Consider the following 27,913-nt stretch of genomic DNA (forward strand, 5'->3'; position numbering starts at 1 on the left):
TATGATGATATGATAATAATAATAATAATGTGTCTGTAAAGGGAACACCTCAGGTTTGTTTAGATTTGAAGTTTTGGTCTAAAATCTATTAGTGTTTACACAATGTGCATAAATAGCTATAAACCTGTTTAGCTTGGTTTCAGGTAGTATTTCATAACCTCCCATGCCTTCATAACCTCCCATCCAGACTATTGTAACTCTCTCTACTTTGGTCTCCCTCTGACAATGGTGGCACGGCTTCAGATGGTCCAAAATGCAGTAGCTAGGCTGCTCACCAACACAAAAAAGTGGGAACATATTACACCTGTCCTAGCCTCCTTGCACTGGCTTCCAGTCCAGTCAAGGATACAATTTAAAATACGTCTGTTGGTCTTTAAGGCTCTTCATGGTCTGGCCCCCAGTTACATAGTTGATATCATTAATCCCCATGTAGCCCCCAGGTCCCTCAGATCCTCCAGCCAAGGCCTCCTCCATATCCCACGGTCCCCGCTTAAGCAAAAAGGTGACCGAGCCTTTTCTGTTGCTGGCCCTCAGCTGTGGAACCAACTGCCACTTGACATCAGAAATGACCCTTCAATCACATTATTCAAAATCAGGCTCAAAACGCACCTTTTTATATTGGCCTTCCTTGTGTTTTAATGGTCTCACCCTGTTATGTCTGTAATTAAGTGTTGTCTGTTGATGTCGTCTTAGCTTAAATCATTGATCTGTATGTGTATTTACTTACTATTTTATTTTATTTTATCTTGTTTTATTATTCTTTAGCTAATGCACTATGTACAGCACTTTGGTCAGTGAGAGCTGTGGTTAAATGTGCTCTAAAAATAAACTTTACTTACTTACTTACTCACTTACTTACTTAGGTATTTAAATTCAATTGATGGCGCTAGTAGTCCCTGTCCCACCCATATCAATATCAACAATCTGGCTAATAATTTTTTTAAACCATTTGGCTTATCCGGGACTTTTCTTTTAGTATTAAATATATCAATTTCTATATAATATATCAACATCTTTTTCTTAAAGTATATTTGTTTGGGGCATTTTTGGCTTTATGATATGATGGGGTGGGATTGGGAAAAGACCCAGGCAGGCCTAAACCTGGGTCATTTGGGCACTGGGACCCAAATGTGGTACGGGTGCTATAGCCAGGTGTGCCACAGCGCCCTCCATTCCAGGACATTTCTGACTTCCACAAAACTTCTAACTTAATTCCATCAACTAATACAGATCAGGCTTTTCTTTCAGGAGCCATACCTGGACTGTGGGACTGTTTTGTCAACGAAGAGGAAGATAGCTTTCTCCGAAGGCAACTGGATGCGCTTCCTGATGATCCACATGAACTGAGCCACTGTGATGTCCGATGGTACAAGGTACTTCCGCTTATCAATATCTACGATCTGTGAGCCAGAGACCTTTTCTACAATGACCTGAGAAGCACAAAAAATACAATACGGTTAAGTGTACCAACATCAACTATCTTTCCAGATAAAGGGAGCATTGTATTCGGAATGAAACAGGAAACTGGCATCTGTGAAGAAATGCACACACCCTCAGAGAAAAGAAAGGGGGAAGAGAACAGTGTAGAAACACAATCAGTTTAAATAACACAAGAAGTGAAGTTGGGGTCAGTTTACATCCCATTCTAGGAATCACAAAAGCACTGACATACATAAACATTCCAAATTATTTTTCCTGAGCGCAGCACAAAGGGGTTTCATCTGAGGACTCCTGGATACCGGGAAGAATGTGGAAGGCATTTAACCCCCACACACACACACACACACACACACACACATGCACCCTCCAGGGCATGAGGCTACATATAGGGAGGCCAAGTGCAGAGAGGCAAAGAAGCTTACACTGACACTAGCACTAACACGGCCATATGCAACCAGCTCCAACAGGTTGAGGCCCACAGTGTGTCTGGGGAAAAGAATTTGGTGCCTGCGAGTGGAGAGAGACAGATGCACTGGGACATCACCACAGAATCTAAGTCTATCAGCCGTGAAGGGAGCCGCCTACTCACCGGAACTCTGTCGGGGTATTTGTTGCGGATTTTGGCAGACTCCACACACCGGTGCTCTGTGTCAAGGAGAAGAGAGAGAGGTGACAAAGATTTCAAAGAGTTAGTACAGTCACCTGTGATATGTGTGTGCAGTGGCAAAAAATAAGTAACATATTACACTGGATAGATCGATAGATACTTTATTGATCCCCAAGGGGAAATCCAAGGTCTCAGTAGCATACAGACACTACACTACAGCAGAAAAAGTAAGTACATATAAAAAACTCTTTGTCACTGTACAATAGAGACAGTAGAAGATAAAAAAAATACTAAATATACTATATAAACTAAATCAAATATCCACATAGTGTGCTTAAGGATGATCAAGCACGAGGCGCTTGCATTGACAGGGCAGGGACTGAGCCTGTAATTCTATATGCATGGTAAGGTGCTCTATGAGAGTGAGTGTCATGGTGATGGTGCAAATAAGTAAGTCCAACAGTGCAAGAATAAAGTCTAGAGACCAGCATAAAATAAATATGGACATATAAGAGAAGAGTATATAAAGTAGACAAGGTAATATAAAAAACTATATCAGTGCAAGAATAGGTTGAGGTAATAGGGTTACAGCCATTGGTCAAGTATTAAGTATTAAGTACAGCCACAATCCAGGCTGTGGGAGGGAGGGGTTGTACATATGTGCTAATTTAGCATGTAAACAGTGTAGCAGTAAAACAGTAGGCTAGTGCAGGGGTCCCCAACCTGTTTTATACCATTGACCGGTTTAATTCCCAATTTTTTTCACGGACCGTCTGGGGCGGGGGGTGCGTTTGGGGGTTCCATGTTCCATATGTTGTGCATGCATTACTTGAAAAGAACGAGCTCCAGTTATGTATGAACAGTGAAGGTAACAAACTCTTAACAATGTGAAAAACGTGAACTTGAAGTGAAAATTGAACAATATGAACTATGAAAATTGAACAACTTGAAGCTACATCTATCAAGTGTGAACATATGCTTAACAAAATATGGGAACAAAACATGGGAACTAAACGTGCATTACGAATAATTAGTGGGAGCCCTGTGCTTGTTTCCCTGCAACAAGAAGGTTCCATCTGGGGGTGATGGAAGACAGTGACACCCTCAGTGTGTTCGAAATGTCCAGTCGATTGCGCAATTTGGTCTTAGTTGCAGTCATTGCCGAAAACCCGGCCTCGCATAGGTACGTGGTGGGAAATGGTAGCAACGTATCCAGCAATCTCTGGATATTCTGCTTTGGTTTTAATCCAAAAACCCGCCAGAGAGGTTTGCTCAAACACACTTTTAAGACCACCGTCATTTGCAATTTCGATCAACTGCTCTTCCTCCTGCGCAGACAGAGGTGTCTAATTTTATTCCATACATATATTGTTTTCATAGACGTAAGTTGCACGCGCTACGAAGAGCTTCCATTTACAGCACCATGTAGGCTACTGTAGTGCGGTTTGTCTGTCAACATAAAAAAATCTCCGGGTACCTACAATTTTCGCACAACTTGGTGGAAAAGTGTAGCACAGGTTAAAGAAAACCTATTCATGTGTGGACTCAAAAGGAACTTCAAAGTATTTCCCATATAGTAGCCTTTTTAGCTCACAACGACAATGAAAGTGGAACTTGGAAAGTGGAAGTCTCTCCACCGAAAGTGTTACATTAGATGCACAATCAATCTCGATGCACGTAAAAGTATCAACTGGTAGGTTAGTAACGAAGGTAGCCTAATTTTGCAAAATGTGATGACGGCACACAAACTTGGGCAAAAACGTTTAGTATACACTTGTGGTGATAGCCTACAGTTAATGTGAATCGCTGACTATAACCAATGTAGATTTGCACCAAATCGGCCTAAAGGCTGTGGTTGTGTTTCTACAACATGTTGGCACAAATCGTAATTTCTGTCAACTATGACGATCTCCATGCATGTTCAGTAGCCTATATTTTTCATTTAGTCAAACAGTGACATGTGGTTTAATCAGTGTTGGGCAAGTTACTTCAAAATCGTTAATATATTATGTATTACTTATTACTGTCATTTCAAAGTAATTCATTACATTATAATATTACTGTCTCTGAATTGTAAGGCATTACACTATTGTATTACTTTTAAGTTACTTTTACCAAAATATCTAGAAATATGGATTTGGAATTCTAAATGCAGTTTATTATGCTCAATGTAGCTCATTGCACTTCTAATGGAGGGTGATGTGGTACAACATAATGACTGAGCTAGACGTAAGGCTACAGTAGAATGCAATAGGTGCAGTGATGGCTCATGATGCAATACAAGGAACAATCATAGCCAGAATTTTGTTTAAAGAAGACAAAAGGTCAAAGTCTGGTCAATTGTGATAGAAATGCTGTAACTTTAGGCTTAGGCCTACTCATTAAAATCAACAGAGAGCCCACTACCTGTATATTGTAACCCAAAACTTAAAGACATGTCAAGATAGGCTACACAGTGCAGCTACTGGCCATTTTGGTGCCCTAACTGGTGAAATACAGTATTAACCTATGTCATCATATGGCCAACTATAAAGATGTAATCTGCCTGTTCCCAGGGATGGGTAGTATTTCTGAAACATGTAATATGTGTTTCAAATGCAAAATAGTATTTTGTCATTTGTATTTTATTGAAATGGCTCTGTATTTTGTATCAAAATACTTTATTGGTGTGTGTTTTTGTATTTTAAAAATACTGCAAAATACTAAATGTGAAAAACACAAAAAAAGTAGATACTACACACAGGTGTAATGAATAATTGGTAATTAGGCAACAATGGTTTATGTTTATCGCAATCAGCTAATGTGAGAACAGCTGTGTTCAACAACACTTACAGCTTTTCAGTGACGGCTATTGCTGAAGCATCAGCCCTGGTCTGCACTGGTGTGCACTGGTGTGAAGTGGTACGCAAGTAAAGATGAGCAGGCTTCCGGCAAGATGGCGTGCTGAGCAGTCACGTCAAAAGTTTGCTCCGCAAGCCAAGTCCCAACTTTCAGGCAAATAAGTATCCTCCAGACTTATAACTTCAAAAAATTGTCAACTAAGTAATACAAAATGATGGGAGAGACAAAAAAGCCGGAAAATAAGATAGCGTCAGTACCTGATATAGGGTCTGAGGTAAACCTTATGGCTACGCCTAGTGAAGCTAACGTTAACCAGGACCATTGCTATGATGAAGATATGGAGATTGCAACCTCTAGTTCTACACAACGACGACGACAAATGAGCCCCCCGACCAATGGAATAGTCTTGGCCAAAAAACAGAAGGGGACGCTGAAACCACCTGAAATTCAAGAGAAGGTGTCAAACTCCGACGTAATGGCAGCTATTAACAACTTGTCAGTACTTATGGAGGACTTCGGAATGCAGCTGAAACAAAATAACATCATGATAGCTAACGTCGCCAAAGCTGTCGAGTTCAATGCGGCTGAGATAAAAGAATGGAAGGAGAAGTCTAAAGTTATGGAAAAGGACATACAGGAGCTGAAAATGCAAATATCAAAGAAAAAACAGAAGATTTAGAAAGATACCAAAGACGGTGGAATCTTCGTTTAAATGGACTTCCAGAAACAAAGGATGAAAATACACGACAGAAGGTGGCAGAGGTGATATGCAAGATGATGCCTGACTGGTTACCTAAACTAGACATGATTCTAGACACGGTTCACAGGTTGGGCCAAACCAAGGGTCGGCATCGACAGATCATCATGCAGTTTGCTTCCAGAACATATCGTGACATGCTTTGGAAACTGGCGTGGAATCACCCTGTGTGCACGGAGATGAGAATACAATTTAAAGAAGACCTGACCAAAGAAGAGCGAGAAGCCCGCAGCGCGTTATGGCCGAAGATTGAGAGCGCCAGACAACAGGGCTTGAAGGCATACTTCAGAGGGCCGCATGGCTACATCAACGGAGTGCGTATCCACAACTAAACCGAGGGGAACTGGTAACGTTAAAGCTAGTTGACAAATATTGGACTGTAAATGGAGGAAAAGCTAAGGGACATTGCCGAAGTTTAAAACCAGGCCTACTTACCGTTCGGCGGCAGGTTCTTGTTAAGCCACTAAGGTAACTTTTTCTGCTTTTTCTTTTCTTCTTTTTTGTCTTTTATTTTCATATTTGATGTCGATAATAACCACAGAACTGTCATTTAGTTCTTTAAATGCAAGGGGTCTGAAGGACAATACTAAAAGGAAAGCTGTGTTCTTATTCTGTAAAGGGAAGAAAAGCAATTTAACGTTTTTGCAAGAAACACATTCCAAGAAAGAGGATGAAAAGTTTTGGGCTCAGCAGTGGGGAGAAAATGTTTTCTTTAGTCATGGCACAGAGCGATCAGGAGGGGTTGCCATCTTAGTTAATAATTGCTCTGGGAAATTAGTAAATGTAAAGGCAGACGAAAATGGACACTGGGTGGGTCTGGTAATGGACTTTGACTCACGATTGATCTTGATGAATGTTTATGGGTATAACAATAGCCAAAAGAATGTAGACTTGCTAGAAGAAATTACTCAGGAAATAGAACGATGCAAACTGATATACCAATGTGAGAATGTAATAGTAGGAGGGGATCTAAATATAGTGAATGATGAGAAACTAGATAGATCTCCCCCCAAGTGTCATACTTACACCCCCAACAATACTTTTCACCAATTTTGTCACACAAATGCTATACAAGATGCCTGGAGACACTATCATACTGACACAGTACAATTTTCTTGGTTCCAACCAAATGCTATACATAGATCTAGACTGGACTATTGGTTAGTATCAGATTTCATTTTAGGACAAGTTACTGAAGTAAACATATCTGTAGCTCCCTTAACTGACCACTCTATTATTTCCCTTAAGCTAAAACCTAAGGAGCAACATCCTTATTTAAAAGGATATTGGAAGTTTAATGCACACTTACTTACACATGAGTCATACTGTTTAAGTGTAAGACAACTTATTGAAGATATTCAGAAAATGTAAAACATTACCTCTTATATACATAAATGGGAATTTTTTAAATTTAAAGTGCGACAATACTCCATAACCTATAGTAAAAATCTCAAAAAACGCCAAATGGAAACTGAACTTAAACTTATACAGGAGTTAAATGATATATGTAACAAACCCACCCTTCAAAATGAGGACAAACAAACATTACTAACCCTTCAAACACTATTAGACACTATGTATGCCAGAAAAGCCAAGGCTGCGTTTATCAGATCTCGGGCTAAGTGGATAGAAGAGGGTGAAAACAATTCCACATACTTTTGTCGATTAGAAAAAGCACATCAGCAGAAGAATGAGTTAAAAACCCTGTTGATTAATAATAACCTATGCCATGATCAAATGAGGATTTCTAAAGAGGTCCTTTACACACAACTATACACCTCCAAATTCTCTGAAACAGACACACTTACTTTCTTTGAAGAGATCAAATGCCACATTCCACAAATTAATGAAGAATTTAGAGACACTTGTGATGCAGAATTGACAATACAAGAGCTGGAACTAGTTATTAAATACATAAAAATAGACAAATCCCCAGGAGTAGATGGCTTAACTGCCAATTTCTACAGACATTTCTGGGAACAATTAAGGGAATTTATGTTTAAGACATTTTTGGAGATACTTGACAGCCACACACGTTCATCATCAATGAAGCAGGGCATTATAATATTAATTCCCAAACCTGGAAAAGACTCAAAGATATTAGATAACAGACATCCTATAACTCTCTTAACAACAGATTACAAGATCTTAACTTATGTATTTGCTAACCGGCAAAGATTTTTTTTTTTTTTTTTTTTTCGCATGCCCAAATTTCCGCCAATGATTCCCGGGACACTGAAAGACCGGGGTACACGAAACTTGGTGGGCATGTAACCCCACATGGATAGCATGGAACCATCGTTTTTCGTTTTGATCTGTAGCCCCCCGCTGGACTGGACCCCCGAAAGGAGGGTAGGGCAGACACAGTTTTCTGTGAATATCTCAAAACCGTGGGGTTTAGGAGGACCATTTTTTTTTTTGTATGTTGATCTCAAGGGGCCATGTCAACCCATTCCATAACCACTCATTTCATGTATAAGCCACCTAGTTAAACACAAAAAGTAAAAATGAGGTGTTGTAATTGAAGGTATCTGTGACCTAACATAGTCAAAACTGCACGGAATTGGAAGTGTAGGATCATTATGACACCCTCTGTATGCACGCCAAGTTTTGTGGAATTCCGTTCATGGGGGGCCACACAATAAATTAATTTATGTTACTATACACCAACTGGCCTGTAGGTGGCCGGAGACAGTTTTCTGTGAAAATCTCAAGAACCGTAGGGCCTAGGAGGTCTACCTTTTTTATGTATGTTGGTCTTAAGGGGACATGTCAACCCATCCAATTACCACTTATTTCATGTATAGCGCCACCTAGTTAAAAATTAAAAAGCAAAAAATTTGGTGTTTTCATCACAATATCTCTGGCTGACAAGGTCAACACTGCACGAAATTAAAAGTGTAGGATCATTATGACACCCTCCGAATGCATGCCAAGTTTTGTGTACTTTCGTTCATGGGGGGCCTTACAATAAAATAATTTATGTGTACATTTAGTGACGTACACCAACAAGGATTCCCGGGACACTGAAAGACCGGGGTACACAAAACTTGGTGGGCATGTACCCCCACATGGATAGCATGGAACCATCATTTTTCGTTTTGATCTGTAGCCCCCCCGCTGGACTGGGCCCCCCGAAAGGAGGGTAGAGCAGACACAGTTCTCTGTGAATATCTTGAGAACTGTAGGGCCTAGGATGACCAATTTTTCCGTATGTTTGCCTCCAGGGGTCATGTTAACCCATTTTCTATGTGCACACATGTGCATAAACAGATACACACGCACACCCATACATTTACAGTAATCATACGTATGACACATACTCACACAGTAGACATATGTACGCATGCACAAACACACATACGCAGGCAAACACACAAGCACGCACATACACACGCACACACACACCCACACACATAAACATAAACTTGTACACACACGCACACAATTCAAGAACTTTTCCCGTCATCTACTTCCTGAATTTTTGGTCATTGATACCCGGGACACCGAACCACCGGGGTACATGAAATTTGGTGGGTATGTAGCCCCACTCGACTTTTACGGAAAAATTTCATTTCGTCCCCGGGGACCACCACCCCCCTATTTTATGTGTATGATTGACCTGGCATTCTCTGGGGGTATGCCAAGTTTTGTAGAATTTCATCCATGGGGGGGTCTAAAAAAATTAGGTTATGTGTACATTTAGTGACTGTACACTCATTGGCCTGTAAATGGCGGTGCACACATATACACATGCACACACACAGGCACCCACATACTATCGGTATTAGAACGGCCGATACATAATTACAAATTCAGTAGGATTAAAAGAAAGCCAAAATAAATATTCATCATCATCATCATGGCTGCATTTTCAGTATTGGCGATAAGTAGTCGTTTGTCCACTAGATGGCGCATCGTTGCAGTGAGACGTAATTTTGTTGGAAGTTAAAAGTGGGTTGGAAAAACAATGGACGCTTCCTACAAGGACTGTAATTTACCGCAGCGAACATCTAATAAGGATAGGGCCGATGTTCACATGAAGTGTAATTCCCATTTCTTCTTGAAGAGGAAATAAATCTGAGGATGTTTATCGGACATGCTTGGTTTTACTGCAGGTAATGCGTTAATCTTGTAATATCAATAAGGACCTAGGTAATGTTATCGTTAAGCGTTGGTTGAGTGATGGAGGCCCATTTGATTGATTGCATTTGTAGAAAACTATAAATGTGGTTATACCAAGCAAATTGATAGCAGCACTGTTTGTATCTTTTCGACTGTCATTTATTGCACGTGCTACAAAATCATTCTGTGCAATGGAAGATTTACCAACGTTAATCGGTCTGATACAGTTTTGCCTATACATGCGAGACTGAGACCCTTGTTTATTTTGTTTTAAGTGCGTGCAGGGTGTGAGAGGGGAATCGATGTGCTTTGATTCCAGCTTGGTAGTTGTAGTCTGTGAAATTAAAAGCACGCACGTGTGTTTGAAGTATCCAAACAATGACACCTTCATTTCATTATGGCTGCTTTAGCAACACACCTTAAGCTACTGTGTAGTGGGTCCCATTTAGAAGTGGCTACTTCATTCGCGCTTTCCTTGACTCATGGAGCTGCGTGAATGTTATTACAACTTTTCGCCACGATATGGCAGTTTAAGTCCGGCTTGATACTGTAAGGCGTAAGCCATTGGTTTCAAAGGAGATTTTATTTGTTATCGCCAGCATAGCCTATTGACAATTTATGTTGTAAATAAGCCTACCTTATAATCCTACCTGTAGCTTAGGGAAGCTAACAGCTTTCTATTAGGATCTAGTTTGTTAGTTACCGTTTTGTCATAACTCCCTGATGCATTTTTGCATTTAGAATAGCCAGAGCGTGTATATCTCAATCGGAAAATTAAACAATATCGGGTGCCTATGGACTAGGCTGGGTGAACCCAGCCTGATCTGCCCGCTATTTATTTTTTGATTTCTTAAAAGATTGAGCTTGGTCTGATGAAAGCCAGACTAGCCATGGACCTCAGTTACACAATGCAAGGGAACATGAATCAGCCTATATTTGCACAAACAATAACGGACAAAAGCTCTTCAACTTTGGCCCGTTAAAATGTGTATGAACAGTCTAGCGACGCATTTCATCAAGGCCCATTTGGACATGTCAGTTATTTGCACCACTGGTTAGATGTAAAACAGCATTTCGTTTCAGACTACTGTTACTTAATTTGTGCATTAACAATAACGTTTCAGACTACTGTTACTTAATTTGTGCATTGACAATAAAGTATTACATGAACTAAAGATGACTAAAATCTTATGTAGAAGAAGAAACATTCACAAAAAATCCATCCATCCAAAAATGACCTTTGTTTTTGATAGCTGTTGAAAACGGCATGGAACTGACAGAGATGTTTTTGTTTATAAATACATAAAAAAAATAAAAATAAATAACATTATGCTGATACCTTTTGCTTTTCCCAAATACAATGTAGCCTACAGGTGTAAGTGACCTTTCATCAATCCAGTTGCAATGGATGAACTGTGATGAACTGCCCTACTTGTGATTGTTTAGAGATTTTAAAGGTTTTATAACAATGCTACATCTTCTTTGGCTATTCTACAATCTATTCACCTTTTCAGCACCAGTAGGCTACTTTCTGTGCAGCCGCTTTTACACACTCAGGCATGCCAAACAAGCATACACAAAAGCTTCAAGAGTGGGGGATGGAGTAAAATATGGAGACAAATTTAAGTGTGATTTATTTTTCGTGAACGGATGTACAGGACTGAGCTGGCGGTCATATTTTGTACCGCTATGCGTACATCTAGTTCAGTTCTGCACTGGACTTGAATTACTTAATTTTGGCACAGATACACAATTATGATTTTGGCCTATTGATTATAATGTGGTTAATTGAAAGCTCTGTCAGTCATTTGGATAAGCATCAGCTAAATGTAAATGTAAATTCTTGAATTATTCTTAATTTTGATCACACTACATGAACTTGCATATGGTATCCTATTACAGGGGCCAAATTGTATTGTTTTTTACTATATAGTTTTAATAGGCTAAATGTTTGGGATAAAAAAAAAGCTTTTTTTGCAGTGCTTCCATACTTCCTTGAAAAAAGTATTTTGAGTATTTTCTAAATACAAAAATACAGTATTTTATTTTGATACATACGTAATATGGTTAGGCCTACTGTATTTTGTAGTTTATTTTCATACATTAAAAATGAGGGTATTAGGTATTTTTTATTTAGAAATACATTTATTTAGAAATACATTCTGATGTATTTTTGCCCATCCCCTGCCTGTTCCCAGCATTAGCACAACACTTTGTCACCTGTGACGATATATGGTAGGTCTAAGTGACTGACCTATCTGGGTACACTCAACACCTTACCATTGATGTCATTGTGGTTGAGATATCTGACATTTTTCTGTTAAAGATTGGCATGGAGACAATGGGACATGGTTGCCTTTGTCAGTGTCCTTATGTGAACTTGCACAGGTCAACTTGCTCATCTTTACTTCATGCACCACTTCACACCAGTGCTTCAGACCAGAGCTGATGCTTCAGCAATAGCAGTCACTGAAAAGCTGTAAGTGTTGTTGAACACAGCTGTTCTCACATTAGCTTATTGCGATAAACATAAACCATTGTTGCCTAATTACCAATTATTCATTACACCTGTCTGTAGTATCTACTTTTTTTTTGTGTTTTCACATATAGTATTTTGCAGTATTTTTAAAATTACAAAATTACTATTTTGCATTTCAAACACATATTACATGTTTCAGAAATACTACCCATCCCTGGGAACAGGCAGATTACATCTTTATAGTTGGCCATATAATGACATACTTAGGTTAATACTGTATTTCACCAGTTAGGGCACAAAAATGGCCAGTAGCTGCACTGTGTAGCCTATCTTGACATGTCTTTAAGTTTTGGGTTACAATATACAGGTTGTGGGCTCTCTGTTGATTTTAATGAGTAGGCCTAAGCCTAAAGTTACAGCATTTCTATCACAATAGAGTCCCGAAGCCATGACGTAGCGTTGCCAAGGCAGCAATTTCACTGGATCTAAACAAATCAATCTACCATTAGAAATCACCATAGCGGTGGCTTTCTTAATATATTTCAATCATTTTACAACGTTTGTAAGACGTTAGTATATTTTTTTTACACTGTAGGAATCACATACTACAACATATATTCATACCAACACGATCAAATTCGTGACTACAGAGTTTTATTTTAGCATGGGTTTCCTCCGTAAAAGAGACCTGCATGTAACTTCACAGCATGCGGTTAAAATCCTTAAATTCACGGACGTGTTTTGGCTTTATTTTTTTGGCAAAAAACGTCGCTCTTAGAGAAGACGTGACATATCCACTGGAATTTTGTTTCTTTCTATTACACCTGCCAGGGAATCCGTGTTATGTGGCTAAGCTGCTGCCTAGCAGGTAAAACACGTTTAAATGGCTATATTTATTTTTATTACCTAGAAATGATGCCACATGTCTACATTCAATGCTATTTATGGCACTTCGAAAGTTTGTTTAGATCCAGTGATTCTGCCGTCATGGAAACTCTACGTCACACTTCGGGACTCAATTGACCAGACTTTGACCTTTTGTCTTCTTTTAACAAAATTCTGGCTATGATTGTTCCTTGTATTGCATCATGAGCCATCACTGCACCTATTGCATTCTACTGTAGCCTTAAGCCTAGCTCAGTCATTATGTTGTACCACATCAAACTCCATTAGAAGTGCAATGAGCTGCATTGAGCATAAGAACTCAAGGGGTTTGTCTTTCAGTGTAGGATGCTTGGACTCTAGATGTCGAATTAGCTTTGATGGTTTCATTGCTTCGTTTGACAACTTATCGCCACATACCACACATAAAGGACTTGGTGCATCGCGAGTCACCGGTCTCTCTTGAAACCATATTTTAAATATGACTCGTCATATTTCCTATTGAATGACCCCTTCTTTTTCTTTGAGGTATCTGGCTCACTACCATCATCAGTGGGTCTTTTTCCCCACTACCCCTTCCAAAGAAATGCTTTAAAGATTGTTGTTTTTTGTTGCTCATTCTAGCAGTTTAGCTAACTTCGTGTGACACTACCGTTCGCGAAGAACTGATCAAGTGAAGTGAGCTAACGCAGCGCTGAAGGGAATAGTGTTGAAGGCGGGACAGACAGACGTAAGAAAATAGACCTTGCGAAATGCAAACATGCGTGCAATCAAACAACTGCATATAGGCCTATGCCATGTAAAAACGTGACATTATTGTGAATTAAATTGAGTTTATTTGGTTTGCATTTTTTTTTTTTAACTCATGTCAGGCTACGGCCCGGTTAGGAATGTCGGCCCGGTGGTTGGGGACCGCTGGGCTAGTGGACAGTCAGTACACAAACATAGAGAGGGTGGAGAGACAGACAGACTATGCAGAGAAGTCTATCTCTCCTCTTCCCTTTAGTGAAGCATTGAAAAGTTCAATGGCCCTGGGGACAAATTACTTCCTCAGTCTGTCAGTTGTGCATGACAGTGAGCAAAGTCTCCAGCTGATCAGATCTTCTGCTTTGTAATAGTGTTGTGGAGTGGATGACATTCATTGTCCAAGATGTTGATCAGTTTGTTCAGGGTCCTTTTATCTGATATTGAAGTGATGCACTCCAGTTCGGCTCCCTACTAAAAGGGTAGGGTAGACATGGTTGCGAGAGGTGCCCACTATGCATTCATCAGAGGTACAGATATGCGGTGGCTTCAACATGTCTTACATCCCCTTACTGTTCTACATACTAGCCGGTAAACACAGCGCGTACCTCACACATCCTTACATAAGCTACACATGCAAACACATAATATATTCTTCACATATTTATCTGGCATTTAATATAGTCTTCCATAAGCCGACTCATAGCTCCCATCAAGGAATTTTTCTCATTACACTTAATTATTATTGAGGTTAATGCATTAACCTACATCCAGGGGCTATTTTCAGAACGAGTCTATAGGAGACCAGTACAGTTAAGATACTGCCACTTGAATAAAATGTAACCCAATAGGAACAGGGTCATTCCACGTCAACTGAACCAGGGCCCACGCACTTAGGTCTCAAAAAATTCTGAAAAAATTACCAGGTGTACCTATGTTATCCAGGAGACAAACTGTAAAATTACTCTTATGTAAAATCTATACTTTCCAAGATACAGCCTATTTTACAGGGGGAGGGGGGTGTCGATTTTGTTCGGCCTCTTTTTTTTTGTCAAAGTTCACAAGCCCACAGCTCAATAACTAAACCATGTAGGAGGCTCAAATTTTGCTTGCTGGTACATAAATAAGAATAGTATGTAGCAAAATTGTCACGCTTGGTCTGGATGATCCTGCATGGTCATAGTTGTCCCTCAAAGTTGATCAAAATTTTATTGGAGTTTTTGGCTGGGCTCTGTTTAGGCCTTCAGAAGACATATTTGTACTCAACATAGGCTCTTGATTTATTTTCCTTACTGAGATAAGTAGAAACACTCTCACAAAAAGCAATGAACAGAAAATAAATCTCTTCAGGGTCTGAACAGCAGACCTCACAAGTCTGAAAAATCATTTTGGTTATCATTTTCAGAGCGCCCAAACACCTTGTGGGAATATACAAATATTTTTTTTAATATGTTTTTCTTTTTTCTTCTGAAGGCCTAAACAGAGCCCAGCCAAAAACTCCAATAAAACTTGTATCAACTTTGAGGGACAGCTATGACCATGCAAGATTATCCAGACCAAACATGACGATTTTGCTACATACTATTCTTATATATGTACCAGCATGCAAAATTTGAGCCTCCTACATGGTTTAGTTCTTGCGCTGTGGGCTTGTGAACTTTGACAAAAAAAGAGGCAGACCAAAATCGACACCCCCCTCCCCCTGTAAAACTGGCCGTATCTTGGAAAGTATGGATCTTACCTAAGAGTAATTTTACAGTGTGTCTCCTGGGTAACAAGGGTAGACCTGGTAATTTTTTCAGAATTTTTTGAGACCTAAGTGCGTGGGCCCTGGTTCAATTGACGTGGAATGACCCAACACAGTTTCAAAAGTTATCCTTAAACACTGAAAGTCATATACCCATGCCTTGTTAATTACATTTCTGCTGAGAAAATCCTCACTGACTTCCAAAATGACATAAGCTAAGTCTTTGTCGTCGTGCTACAAACATGGGATGGGCCTTGATGCAGAACCAACACACTTTCCCTAAAAGGCCAATAATTTTGCCATTATCAACATTATGAGATCAATAAGGGCCTGGGATAATGTCCCCCACTGCAATATGCATTTAAAATATATGAGAGGGCCCAACAGCCGTGTACACAGAACGATGCAATAAGCTTTGTTTACTTGATAGATTTTATGACTGTTTCTGACGTTGTATCCTAGCTGGGGGAGGGGCAGAATTGAGAATGGCTATCTTTGTTACTGTTATAGGCGAAGATGGTTGAGGATACCCATGACTTAAGTCTATTTTACCGTCTGATAAGGTATAGGCTACTTATTCACAAGGGAGTGCCTCAGGTAGTTGATACCTAGCTTGTAACCTAGGCTACTATGATGTTGGACTCAACTGTTTATGCCAGGGAAAACCTGAAAAAATGACATGGTTACAGGAAGAGAGGGGATAAATGTGTCCGTCGACATCCGTATTTCTGTAATACAGGGGGCACTGCTAAACGACAGCTTTTTGTCACCGATGTCGTTGGCTAATGTTTGCTAACCTACCCTGGGCTAGACACAACCAGAGACACAACCAACTCAAACATTACATAGTGCTGTCCAACATGTAGCCTACATTGTAAATATCAACCCTTAGTATGATTAGAAGCTAACGTTAACGATGTCAAAGGTTCGAATTGAGTGATTGTTATAGCAAAACTAAATGTATTTTTGTTAAATCTAAAACGTAGGTGGGCGAATGTTTTGACAGGAAACCGCAGTAAGCTACACTGCTGCTGAACTACACTTAGCAGCTAACGTTAGCTAAATAACCAGGGTAAATAGTAGCAAGCTAGGAGCCATAGCCAGCAGTTTGACAGTAGTGCAAAATCTGTGACATAACCATTAAATTTCTTTTTACCCAAGGAATGGTCCTCTTTGAACATCCATTTCATTTTTGCAGACTGCTGGCTCCGTCAGCGAAATTGCAAAAATATCGTGCACTAAGCACAGGAACGAACTGTTGTCGATGTGATCTAGTATAACACAGTACAATGAAAATAAAACTGAAACGTCAACAATGTAGTTCCCAAGCTTGCTACCAGTCTGGTCCAGCCCAAAGATGACGTCAATCCTTTGACATTTGGGGATGCACAGTGTTGGTATATCACATCATATCGAAGAAAACGTTCTGTTCTACAGATCTTATTTGTATTACATCCCTCTATATGATTTACATTAGCGCAGTGTAGTGTAGTCTAAATACTGAAATAATGTTGTTGTTGTTTTCAGCCAAGTGCTCATACTGGTATAATGATAATGTTACACACCTCAAATTACGGCTCAAACCGAAATGGTAAATCGTGGAATTAAAGATCCAGTGTCAAACCATTTTCAAATAATTTCACATAGCTGATATTTATTGGAATGTAAATGTGACGCTGCCCACCCGTGGGAGTGGAGAGCTTGTTTCTATGGATAATCGCAGCCATGGTAACGTTAAGACGCCTATCTACAGGAAGTAGGGGATAAACGCGGCGACGTCTAGACAGAACGTTAACTTTAGCTTTTGCTAGTAAACTAAGGAATATTCTTGTTTCTGAATGGCAACTTCAAAACTTTTCACTTAGCGAACCTGTCAGGAAATGGTAGAAAACATCACTAACTTTAGTCTAGATTGATTGTGTCAGGTCTTGAGCCAGCGTTAGTCGTAGCATCCACACAGCATAGAACAGTTAGATTCTAGTTAGCTAACGTTACATGGCACTAGCCAGTTAGCTAAAGTTGTTTGTCAGTCTGGCTAGCTTTACAAGACTGCTGCCTTTGTTATAAAACGTTGCATTTGCATCTTTGAAATAAAAGTTTTACTTAATTTTGTAGCCATGGGCTTCTATGAAGTATACTCTCACCCGGCGTTAATTCGATACAAAACTAGCGTATGCACAAAAGCCACGTTGTTTGCTATAGCTGTTCTGTGTCTTACCTACATTTCTCCTCTCCTGGTGGCCTACAGAAGTCAAGGTAAAATCATTAGTCGAATAAGATATCATTGCCCTCCTTTATCATGAAGTTGTTTTTAGGTAGACCATCGTTAGTCATAAGATCATTTGAATCTGAGTGAAGTCACCATCTAACTGGACATTCTGTGCAGGATTCTGGTTGAAGCGCAGTACGTACGAAGAGCAACCTGTTATCAGATTTCAGTATCAGATGCTTCTGGTAACTGCAACCAGTACAAAGGGCGACTACGTTGCTTGGAGCACATATGCACATTTAAATAATTTATTAGGAAGCAACCTGCGAATCCCCATGGTTTCGGTAAGCGCCTACTTGCTCCATCTTGTTTAGTGATTCATACAAAAAACTGTTCTGACCACTATGTAGCACCTTGCAGCTGTCATTGTTTGTGCTTCAACAAGGGGACTTTGGAAACTCAGTTCATGTGAGAGTCTATGATTCATGTATTTCTGTTCAAATTGTAGGCTAGAGAGGAGGATCAGAATCAAGATGGGAAGTTAGACCAGTTGAATCTCCATCTGGAGCTTCCTCTCTCACCTGAGGAGCAGATCTACAGCATCCAGCTGCTTCTCACCTTCTCCTACCAGCTCTTTGTATGACCACTTTGTGCACCCACACCTGTCCAGCATTCTGTTTCATTATATCCATTGAAGTACTTGTGTCAATCCCCCTATCCCTCTTTCCTTTTTGTAGAGAATGTCCACTGTTGTCATGCAGACACTGGCATATGTGCAGCACTCCTCCCCTGTTCCAGGATCTGAGCTCTTTGTCAGTGGAGATCTGCGCTTGGAGCAGCGAATCCCGCTCCCTCACCGTGGCCTCCACACGACTTACAATGTGAGCTCTCAGAATGCAGACACACCCAACTGACCGTGTCCCTCAGATAGCACATGGGTGGCATTGTGAAGTCACAACCATGCCTGGCATCCTTGAATGAGCTTTCTTGAGTTTTGTCTGTTTTGAGTTAGAACAGAAAGTCACTTTCCTCCTCTCTTATTAGCCATCTCTGCTGCACAGCCTCACTTACTGTCTGTGTTGTAGGTAACTTCATTCAGTATTTCAGTTACTTTGCTCTGTTAAGGTTTGCTGCTGGCATGGTTTGTGTTGAAAACAACATAGGTTAGCTTGTGTCATGTTCATCATATCCTGTGAACTTAGATGTCTTATTTCTCATGCATGCATGTGAGGCCCTTAACTAGCATTATAAACCATCTTTTCCTCTGTATGAACAGAAACTTTTTTTTGCCCTAGACATCAGTCATTGATGGCAGTAGTCCCTTTGCTAGCAGCTATGATTTGGTCAAAATCATTGGGGCATACCAGAAAAGAAACTGTAAGTACATTTTTGTCAGATTTTTTTTCATATTGTGCGATAATCTGAAACATGAATCACACTTTGATGTATACCATTTAAAATATATATATACAGTATATATGCTTTTTTCAGTTGGCATTGCTTAGGGATGAATGATATGAACAAAATCTATGTATTGTTATAGGAATAAGTCTAGATAATAAGAACAAAATTAAAAAATAAAAGTTTTATTTTTTAATTTAGAAACTTGGAACTTGGTGTGGAACATTTGCATGTTTCAAAACATTAGAAATATTATCAGTTTCTTGCAAGATGCTCAGTAATGGACAACTAGCCATTTCTGATCTGAATGGCAAATCAAGAAATATTGACTAATAGTCATCGGCTTGCTTTCACCAAAAATGTTTTTATTGTCTTCATGCAGTTACTGACACATTAGCAAAATATAATTTGTCTCCACAATTACATTTCCAGTGCAAAATTACTAGATTTTAATGTTAAAGACAATACATACAGGGCATAACCCCTTCCATATATTGTTTTTTTTTTTTTTTTTTTTTTACAAATAAATCATTCAATGCCATGCATGAATTTGAACTTATGTGCTCATTTTTATGCAGAGCATTGTGGCATCTTGAAACACCATGCTTAGGTTAAGTTCATGTGTAACCTGCAAACTGTACAAAATGACCAGATTCCGTTGTCAGTTCAACTCGTAATCAGATTTACTTTTATCCAAAGCATAAGCAAATAATAGGAACAATAGGAATAATGAAGTTACAGTAGCTGTAGGATATTGTTAGTGCAGCAATAGAAGAATAGACCTTGTGTGTGTGTGTGTGTGTGTGTTTGTGTTCGCTTGTAAGTGTGTATGTGGGGGTAATGGGGTTTGTGTGTGTGTGCCTGCTTGCCTGCATGTGTGTGTGTTTTAATGTGTGTGTGCCTGTGTGTGTGGGTGTGTTTTATCAAAATACAATTTCTTGTTCATTTCATGCTAGTTCATTTCATGCTAGATGAACTAGATTGTTCAAAACATTTCTCAGGCAGAGTTAGCAGTCAGTTAGAAATCTCAGAGAGCTTTATTCACGGTACCGGAGACCTACCCTGTCACTAACAAACGCAGTCTAAAGATACAGAGAAAAGGCGCACTTCTTCTAGGACTTGTCAAAGCTTACATCTCCCCTTTGTGGCATGTCAAATATTCACTGACCGCATCACCCAACCTCGTCCAACATTGTACACAAGGATGTGTCCATTAACAACCAACATCAGTGACATTTACCCAAACTTTGACCTAACAAACATGAAGGCGCCAACCTCCTTGGTGAAGATGGCAGCTCCATCTCAGGGCCCCCTCTATCTTAACAAACCAGCACGTAGGCCCAATCACTTTGAGAAACGATGTTGCAAATGCTAAACATCTCATCATCCCAATTTCTGTAACACACATATATGGTTTTCTTGCACACAGATATGAAAGGTTAAAATGTCCTCCTACAGAGTGGAACAAAAATAAGTACAACCCCAAAACAGAAAAAGTTGGGACATTGTGTAAAACGTGAATAAAAACAGAATGTAATAATCTGCAAATCTCGTAAACTCATATTTAGTTGCAAAAAGGACACAGACAACATATCAAATGTTGAAAATGACAAATTTGACTTTTGTGGAAAATATATGCTAATTTCGAATTTGATACTAGCAACATGTTTCAAAAAAAGTTGGGACTGGGTAATAAAATGCTGGAAAAGTTGTGTAATGATAAAGAAAAAAAAGGGAAGAATGTTTCGCAACTAATTAGGGTAAGTGGCAACACGATTAGGTATGAAAAAGAGCACCCCAGAGAGACAGGGACTCTTGGAAGTAAAGATGTAGGGGTATTTATCACTCTGTGTAAACATATGCACAAATGATGAAACAATGACATTTTAATGCTTCTTAACATGAAATTGTGAAGTATTTGGGGAGTTAATCATCTACAGGACATAATAGTATTAAAACATTCAGAGAATCCAGAGAAATCTTTGCAAACAAAGGAAAGAGCTAAAAAACACATTGGATGGCCGTGGTCTTTTGGACCTCCGATGGCATTGCATCAATACCAGACCTGTTTCCAGACCTGTCATTGTATGGGCTCAGGAAAACCTCTGATAACCATTGTCTATGTGCACAGTTTAATATCAATTCAAAAACTGCAGCCAACATTGTAACAGCTAAAATTGTATTGAGACATGATACAGAAAATACCACCCTCTTATCTGGGCCTGAGCTTGTTTAAAATTGACTGAGGTAACGTGGAAAAAGGTCCTGTGGTTAGACCAATCAAAGTTTGCCATTCTTTTTGGAAATCATGGACTCATCTGGGCTTAAGAGGAGAGGGCCTATCCAAGTATCCAACCTATCCAACTTGTTTTAGTGCTCAGTTCGAAACCCAACATCTATGACGGTGTGGAGGAGCCTAAGTGCCTACAGCATGGGCATCTTGCACATTTGGCAAAGCACAATCAATTCTGAATGATGTATACGGGTTTTGAGCAACATATACTGCCATCCAGGCAATGTCTTTTCCAGGGACGACCTTGAATATTTCAGGAAAGCAATGCCAAAATGAATTCTGCACATATTTAAATAGTATTTCTCCATAGAGGAAGAGTCCAGGTGCTAAGATGGCCTGTCTGCCGTCCAAATTTGTCAAATTAGGTGCATAATGGAATGAAAAACATGACTAAGAATACCCCATACTGTTGAGCAACTGAAATACTATATTTGGGATTAATGGGACAAAATTTCATTCTCAAAACTGTAGTCTCCTTAGTTCATAAAAAAATTCAGAATTTTGTTAAATGAAGAGGTGAAGCAGCACAGTGGTAAACATGCTCCCGTCCCAACTTTTTTTGAAACATGTTGCTGGATTAAATTCAAAATTAACATATATTTCCATAGTCCAAATTTTCATTTTCAACATTTGATATGTTGTCTATGTCCATTTTTATTATCAAATTCTGTTTTTATTTGCATTTTTTTCTCAAATTGTGAGTTGATCGTATCGTTACATCCTTAATATTCAGTATGCTTAGATGATTGCTTAGTTACCTATCACCCTATTTTTAAAGCGGGCCTAGCAGTGGGCATGTAAATGGGCAACAGGTTTTATAGGAATAACATGTTTTGAATGGGCACTGCACTAGTTATCTTTAAATGCAGCTGTAGCCCCCACCCACCCAATCTTCCTTCACTTGGATTTTTACACATCTGAGAGGTTTTCATTCACTCATCTTACACTTAACCTCATGTATTTCTCTCCTCATATCCTGTACTCTCTTTAGTGACCACTGTTTTCTCCTGCACAAGTCCAGTTTGGACAGTGGGTCGAGCTGCTGGAGCTCCCTTCAGGATTAGTGCAGAGGTGCGCTATCCTGTGGAGGTCATCAGATATCCTTTTATGGCAGTGAGTGACTTCAGAATGGACAGGGTTTATGTTCTGCAACAGTTTAAACCAAGGGGGGAGGGGCTGGAGGGCTGCAGTGTTCAGATGGTGTACGGAATAAAAACGCTTTAATAAATATGCTAGTTCATAATGGAACTTGCATGGTTTTTAACACATTCCATTATGAACTTCATCTTGGTGTTTTATGCCCCCAACGTTGTCTTCAAGGCAGCGCTGCCTGGAAGGCACTAGGGCAGGGGTATTCAATTAATCTTCAGCGAGGTCCAGTTACGGAAAATTTCCTCAAGCAAAGATCCGGAGCATCATAATGTTTAACGTGCGTGTTTAGGCTATGTATATACAGCGGGGAAAATAAGTATTGAACACGTCAAATTTTTTTTCAGTAAGGATGAATCCAATGAGGCTATTTGCATGAAATTTTCATCAGACATTAGTATTAACTCAGATAATCCACCCATATAAAAAAATCCAAACATTAAAGTCCATAAATTGAGTTATGTGTAATAAAGTAGAATGACACAGGAAAAAAGTATTGAACACGCTTGCTGAAATTTCTTTCATTTCTTTTTATTTGAAATGACAGCTTCAAGGCATTTCCTGTATGACGAAACTAATCAGTCGCAGTATTCCGGTATGATTTTGACCCATTTTTTTAAACAGATAGTCTTTTAATATTGAAGATTCTAGGGGTCCCTCTTGTGAATCCTAATCTTTCGTTAACTTCCTAATACTATTTAATTGGATTGAAGTCAGGGCCTTGATTTCCTTTCTCTGAGTTTCCTTTGCTGAATGCTTTGGATCATTGTCTTGCTGGAAGGTCTAGCCATGTCTCATCCTCATCATCCTGGTGAATGGCAAGGTTCTCCCGGAACAAAAGGGCTCCATTCATCATTCCTTCAACTGTAAGAAGTCCGCCAGTACCATGAGATGAAAAACAGCCCCACACCATGATACCACCACCTGCAAACCTCACTGTTGGTATGGTATTTTTAGGGTGATGCACAGTGCCATTTCTCCTCCAAATATGGTGTGTAGTATGACATCCAAAAATTTCAATTTTGCTCTCGCCTGACCAGAATACATTCTATCAGTATTTCATAGGCTTGTCCAAATGTTGTGTAGCAAACTTTCAACGAGCTTCGACATGTTTTTCTTCAGTAATAGAGTCATGCGGGGTGAGTGTGCATAGAGGCCATGGCGGTGGAGTGCATTACCTATGATTTTCTCTGTAATAATTGTACCTGCTGCATCCAAGTCTTTCTGGAGCTTTCTCCAAGTGGTCCTTAGCTCTTGGCCTACTCTTCTGACAATCCTTCTGACTTCCTGGTTCGAAATCTTGCAAGGAGATCCTGTGCATGGCCGGTTAATGATGCAGTGATGTTCCTTCCACTTGCAGATAATGGCTCCAATACTGCTTACTGTATTGAATGATTCTAAAGTTTTGAAATACATCTGTAACTAGTTCCATTGATAAGTTTTGCAACAATAAGGTTGCAAAGGTCTTGCGAGAGCTTTTTGCTTTAACCCATCATGAAATGTTTTTTGTGTGACACCTTGGTAACGAAAAACTATAAAACCTTTTTATAGTCCATCAGTATGTACTAAGCCAGCTTATATTAATTTGCACAGATAGGAGGGATAATTACTCTCTAACTACTTATAGATTCCAGCTTGTTCCTTGCCATTCCTTGCCTTTGTGTACTGCTTTTTCTTAGCGTGTTCAATACTTTTTTCCTGTGCCATTCCACTTTTTTACTCATAACTCTACTTATGGATATTAATGTTTGGATTTTTTAATATGTGTGGATGGATTACCTAAGTTAATACTAATGTCTGGTGAAAATTTCATGCGAATAGCCTCACTGGAAGTATTCTTACTGAAAAAAATGTTGACGTGTTCAATACTTATTTTCCCCGCTGTATGTATGGACTATATATATATATATATATATATATATATATATATATATATATATATATATATATATATTTGGATGGATGGATGGACCCGAGAGAGATAGATAGATACTTTATTGATCCCCAAGGGGAAATTCAAAAAAATAGAAGATTGTAGGCCTAGGCCTAATGTTTAATGTGAAATAAAATAAGTAGCCTAAAAGGCAACATTCGAAATGAGGAGAAATAAGGCAAGATAAGAGTAATTGGGGAGAAAAACTGAGTAGCCTTGGCTATTTTTAAGATCTTAACGTGAACTTAAAATAAAATTTGAGCTGAGACAAGGATGGATATTCCACAGATGGTTCCTTGAACCCATTAATCAGCAAGTTTAATTTTATTTTTTTTTTTTTTTTTTATGTTGACCCGAAATCCTGGAAACCCAGGAACATCACGTTGTTCGGCAGTGAATGCATGTAGGCTTAACTAGATTGTGGTGGATCAATCATATTGCCTTCTTAAATCGTAAAATATTCTGTGGTCTCAGTTCACTGTTGAAACGGCCTAGCCTACCCTATGCTTGCTATAGAATATATAGAAGAGGTCCAGGGCAATTCCGCGCAAAACTGTCACATCCATATTTAGTTGGCGTTACGGACGTGACAGTTTTGCGTGGTAATGCCCCCATATCGCTATATAAAGCTCTGTTCTCGCTGTCTTGCTTTCTCCTCTTTGAGCAATCGATGATTTGAAAATAACTTACTTATCGTTAACTTTGATATCCATCTGATTGTTTCTCGTCCCGTCTCCTCTCCTCGCTCGTTTCAGTCTCTTCCCCATAGTAGGCTACTTTACTCACTGACTCGACTTTATCAGAATTCACAGATTTCACTGGCTGAGTAGCAGCAAGCGAAATGATGGTTCCTGAAGCTCCTGAAGTAAATGCTGTTATCCTAACCAACGAAACATTTAGCGCAGCTTTGAAATCTTACGTGAAAATGTAAATTAGGCTATTATGGTCCAGGTCCGGATAGGATCACGTCACGGTCCAGACTCGGACCACGGTCCGCCATTTGGTGACCCCTGCACTAGGGTTAGGCATGGGTTAAGGTTAGGGTTAGGTTTAAAATTAGGTGCCTAAGTCAGTGGTGGCAGTGTTGCCTGGAAGACGACGTTGGAGGCATAAAACACCATTGAGCTTATGAACTAGCATATTTATTAAAGCGGTTTTATTCTTAAAGGAGAATTCCGGTGTGATATTGACCTAAAGTGTATTGAAACATGATACCGAGTGTGAACGTATGTCTCATAGCCCATCTCGGCTTGTCCCCTGCACTCCAAAATCTGGCGCTAGTTAGCCGATGCTACCAACAGCTTTTTCCATGGTGGTGCTTCGGCATCGGGCTAGCCATGCAAATAAATCACTGTTTTACACCATTTACGAGGCTCAATGTATCTCCACACTTCATTGGTAGACTACTGAAGGCCCTGACATTTAAAACGAGACATTGAGAACTTTGAAAAAGCACTGGTAGTTTACTTACAAGACGATGGTAGTTTACTTACAAGACGACAGTATCTTCACGAAGTTTAGCGTTTGCAGCCATCTTGAATTTAGTCACGATAAGTCGAGCGGCGAGTATCATGCATTTCCACTGAATTATTTTTGGAATCTGATCCCTTATCATACCTGGGAATCCGGAATTCTCCTTTAAGAAGGAGAACGGGTTTTATGTTCTGTTTAACATTTTTTCAGTGCCTATGGTCGGGCTCTGTACTGAATAATGCTGTTATTACTTCCTCGTTTTTCATCAGAGACTTTCAGTTGAGTCCATCCTACATGCTATGACATTGTATAAGGATTATCTTTTGCTTACTGTTTTAAAAAAAAGTCTCAATACAACAGATGAAAGATGAAACCAGATTCTTGTGCCTTCTTGCAACCTGATAGACAGTTTTCTTTAAGTCATGTGATACTCCCAGCTGGGAGACTTTCTTTGTTTGTTGAGAAAGAAAGACAACAGCATGAAAGAATGAGTTATACGCTTAAACAGACTATTTGTATGTTCTTTAATTCTGAGCCCTTACTTACCGTCCAGGCTTCTGGGAGATGATTAAGTTTGCGTGGATCCAGTATGTCAGTGTGTTGCTTATCTTCCTGTGGGTCTTCCGCCGCATCCAAGACTTTGTCTTCCAGAACCAGGTGTTGCCCACTGTGCCTATTCTCCCGTTGAAACAGCACAGGGCCTGAAGATGGCTACATATTTTACAGTCCCGATCAAATGATTATGTGTTTGGGTGTGAGAGGACCATTCATTATCGAATAGGAGATCAGTGTGTTCAGCTTCAGTGAGAAATACTGTTATTCTAATCATATTTTTGTATATAGGTGTGTGTGTATAGGTGAGTTTTAATTTTGGTACATTAAATGTGTTTCTATAAATGTATTGTATTTTGGGTTGTTCTTTCTCATTACAAGGGTAGACCATATTGTCAAGTTGCTTGACCACAAATCCCTTCACTAGGAAGTAATTTCTTTATTAAGCATTTTTCAGAATTTTGTCTGCAAACATTTAGTTTGATCAGTCCTGCCCCCGCACGTTTTATGACTTTTCTTATGGGCTTTTACATGTACATGACCCTGAAAAAGGAAGAGGTATAAGATGGACCCTCTAGCTCCAGTCTCACACAATCACCAACACATGCAAGAGAAGACATCCTGTCTCAGCTGCTTTGCAAAGCAAGGTGGCCTGAAAATAAATCAGAGAAAATCGGAAGTGATGGCACTAAACGTCAAAGATCCACCACCAATCCTTGTGTACGGAGAAGCTCTAAAAACAACAAAGGAGTTCACCTACCTTGGCAATACTGTAAGATTTGATGGGGTGCACACAATGACATAAAAAACATTTTTTTCAATAAAGCCAGGAATGCGTTCAGAATGTTGAAAAACATGGAAGTCACAGCAATATAGAACAAAGACAAAACTGAGGATATATCAGAGTTGTGTGCTATCCACCAAAAAGTCTATGAAGGATATGTCGAATTTGTTGGCCCAATAAGATATCCAACAAAGATCTACTGACTAGATGCCAACAAGACAGCATGGATAGTGTTATAACAAAGAGGCGCTGGAACTGGATTGGACATGGTCTGAGAAGAGAGCAAGACCGCATCCCAAGAAAAGCCCTTCGCTGGACACCTGAAGGGAGAAGAAAGAAATGATGACCCAAGAACACCTGGCGGCGCACAGTAGAAGAGGAAATGAAACCTGACATGGGAAGGTGTCCAGAAAACAGCCCAGAATCGACCAGAGTGGAGAACCTTTGTTGCTGGAGAAAGGAGAAAGGAGAAATCCAGCTATTTTTCACATAGATCT

General features: G+C 39.5%; 2 protein-coding genes across 3 annotated transcripts in view; one reads left to right on the forward strand and one right to left on the reverse strand.

The window, feature by feature from the left end:
* The window catches only part of gabarapl2 (GABA(A) receptor-associated protein like 2), a 35,700-nt gene extending 17,739 nt beyond the window's left edge, over nucleotides 1-17,961 (reverse strand). Inside the window, exons 1-3 of one of the 2 annotated variants that reach the window (XM_048256960.1) lie at nucleotides 17,841-17,961; nucleotides 2,030-2,085; nucleotides 1,258-1,430 (exon numbers count right to left, since the gene is read on the reverse strand). In XM_048256960.1, the coding sequence (XP_048112917.1) occupies nucleotides 1,258-1,430; nucleotides 2,030-2,085; nucleotides 17,841-17,907 (296 nt within the window). In that variant the 5' untranslated portion in view covers nucleotides 17,908-17,961. Of the gene's footprint in view, nucleotides 1-1,257; nucleotides 1,431-2,029; nucleotides 2,086-16,778; nucleotides 16,986-17,840 lie in introns of those variants that run through there. The other variant, XM_048256961.1, reaches the window with a different exon arrangement.
* On the forward strand, nucleotides 17,314-26,979 carry tmem231 (transmembrane protein 231). Its single transcript, XM_048256959.1, has 7 exons — nucleotides 17,314-17,878; nucleotides 18,009-18,175; nucleotides 18,340-18,468; nucleotides 18,569-18,712; nucleotides 19,127-19,208; nucleotides 22,517-22,622; nucleotides 26,623-26,979. The coding sequence occupies exons 1-7, from the start codon at nucleotides 17,740-17,742 to the stop codon at nucleotides 26,783-26,785; spliced, it is 930 nt and encodes a 309-aa protein (XP_048112916.1). The 5' UTR covers nucleotides 17,314-17,739; the 3' UTR covers nucleotides 26,786-26,979.
* The last annotated feature ends 934 nt before the right edge of the window (nucleotides 26,980-27,913 follow it).

The sequence above is a fragment of the Alosa alosa genome, chromosome 11 (assembly GCF_017589495.1).
Source record: "Alosa alosa isolate M-15738 ecotype Scorff River chromosome 11, AALO_Geno_1.1, whole genome shotgun sequence".
NCBI lineage: Eukaryota > Metazoa > Chordata > Actinopteri > Clupeiformes > Clupeidae > Alosa > Alosa alosa.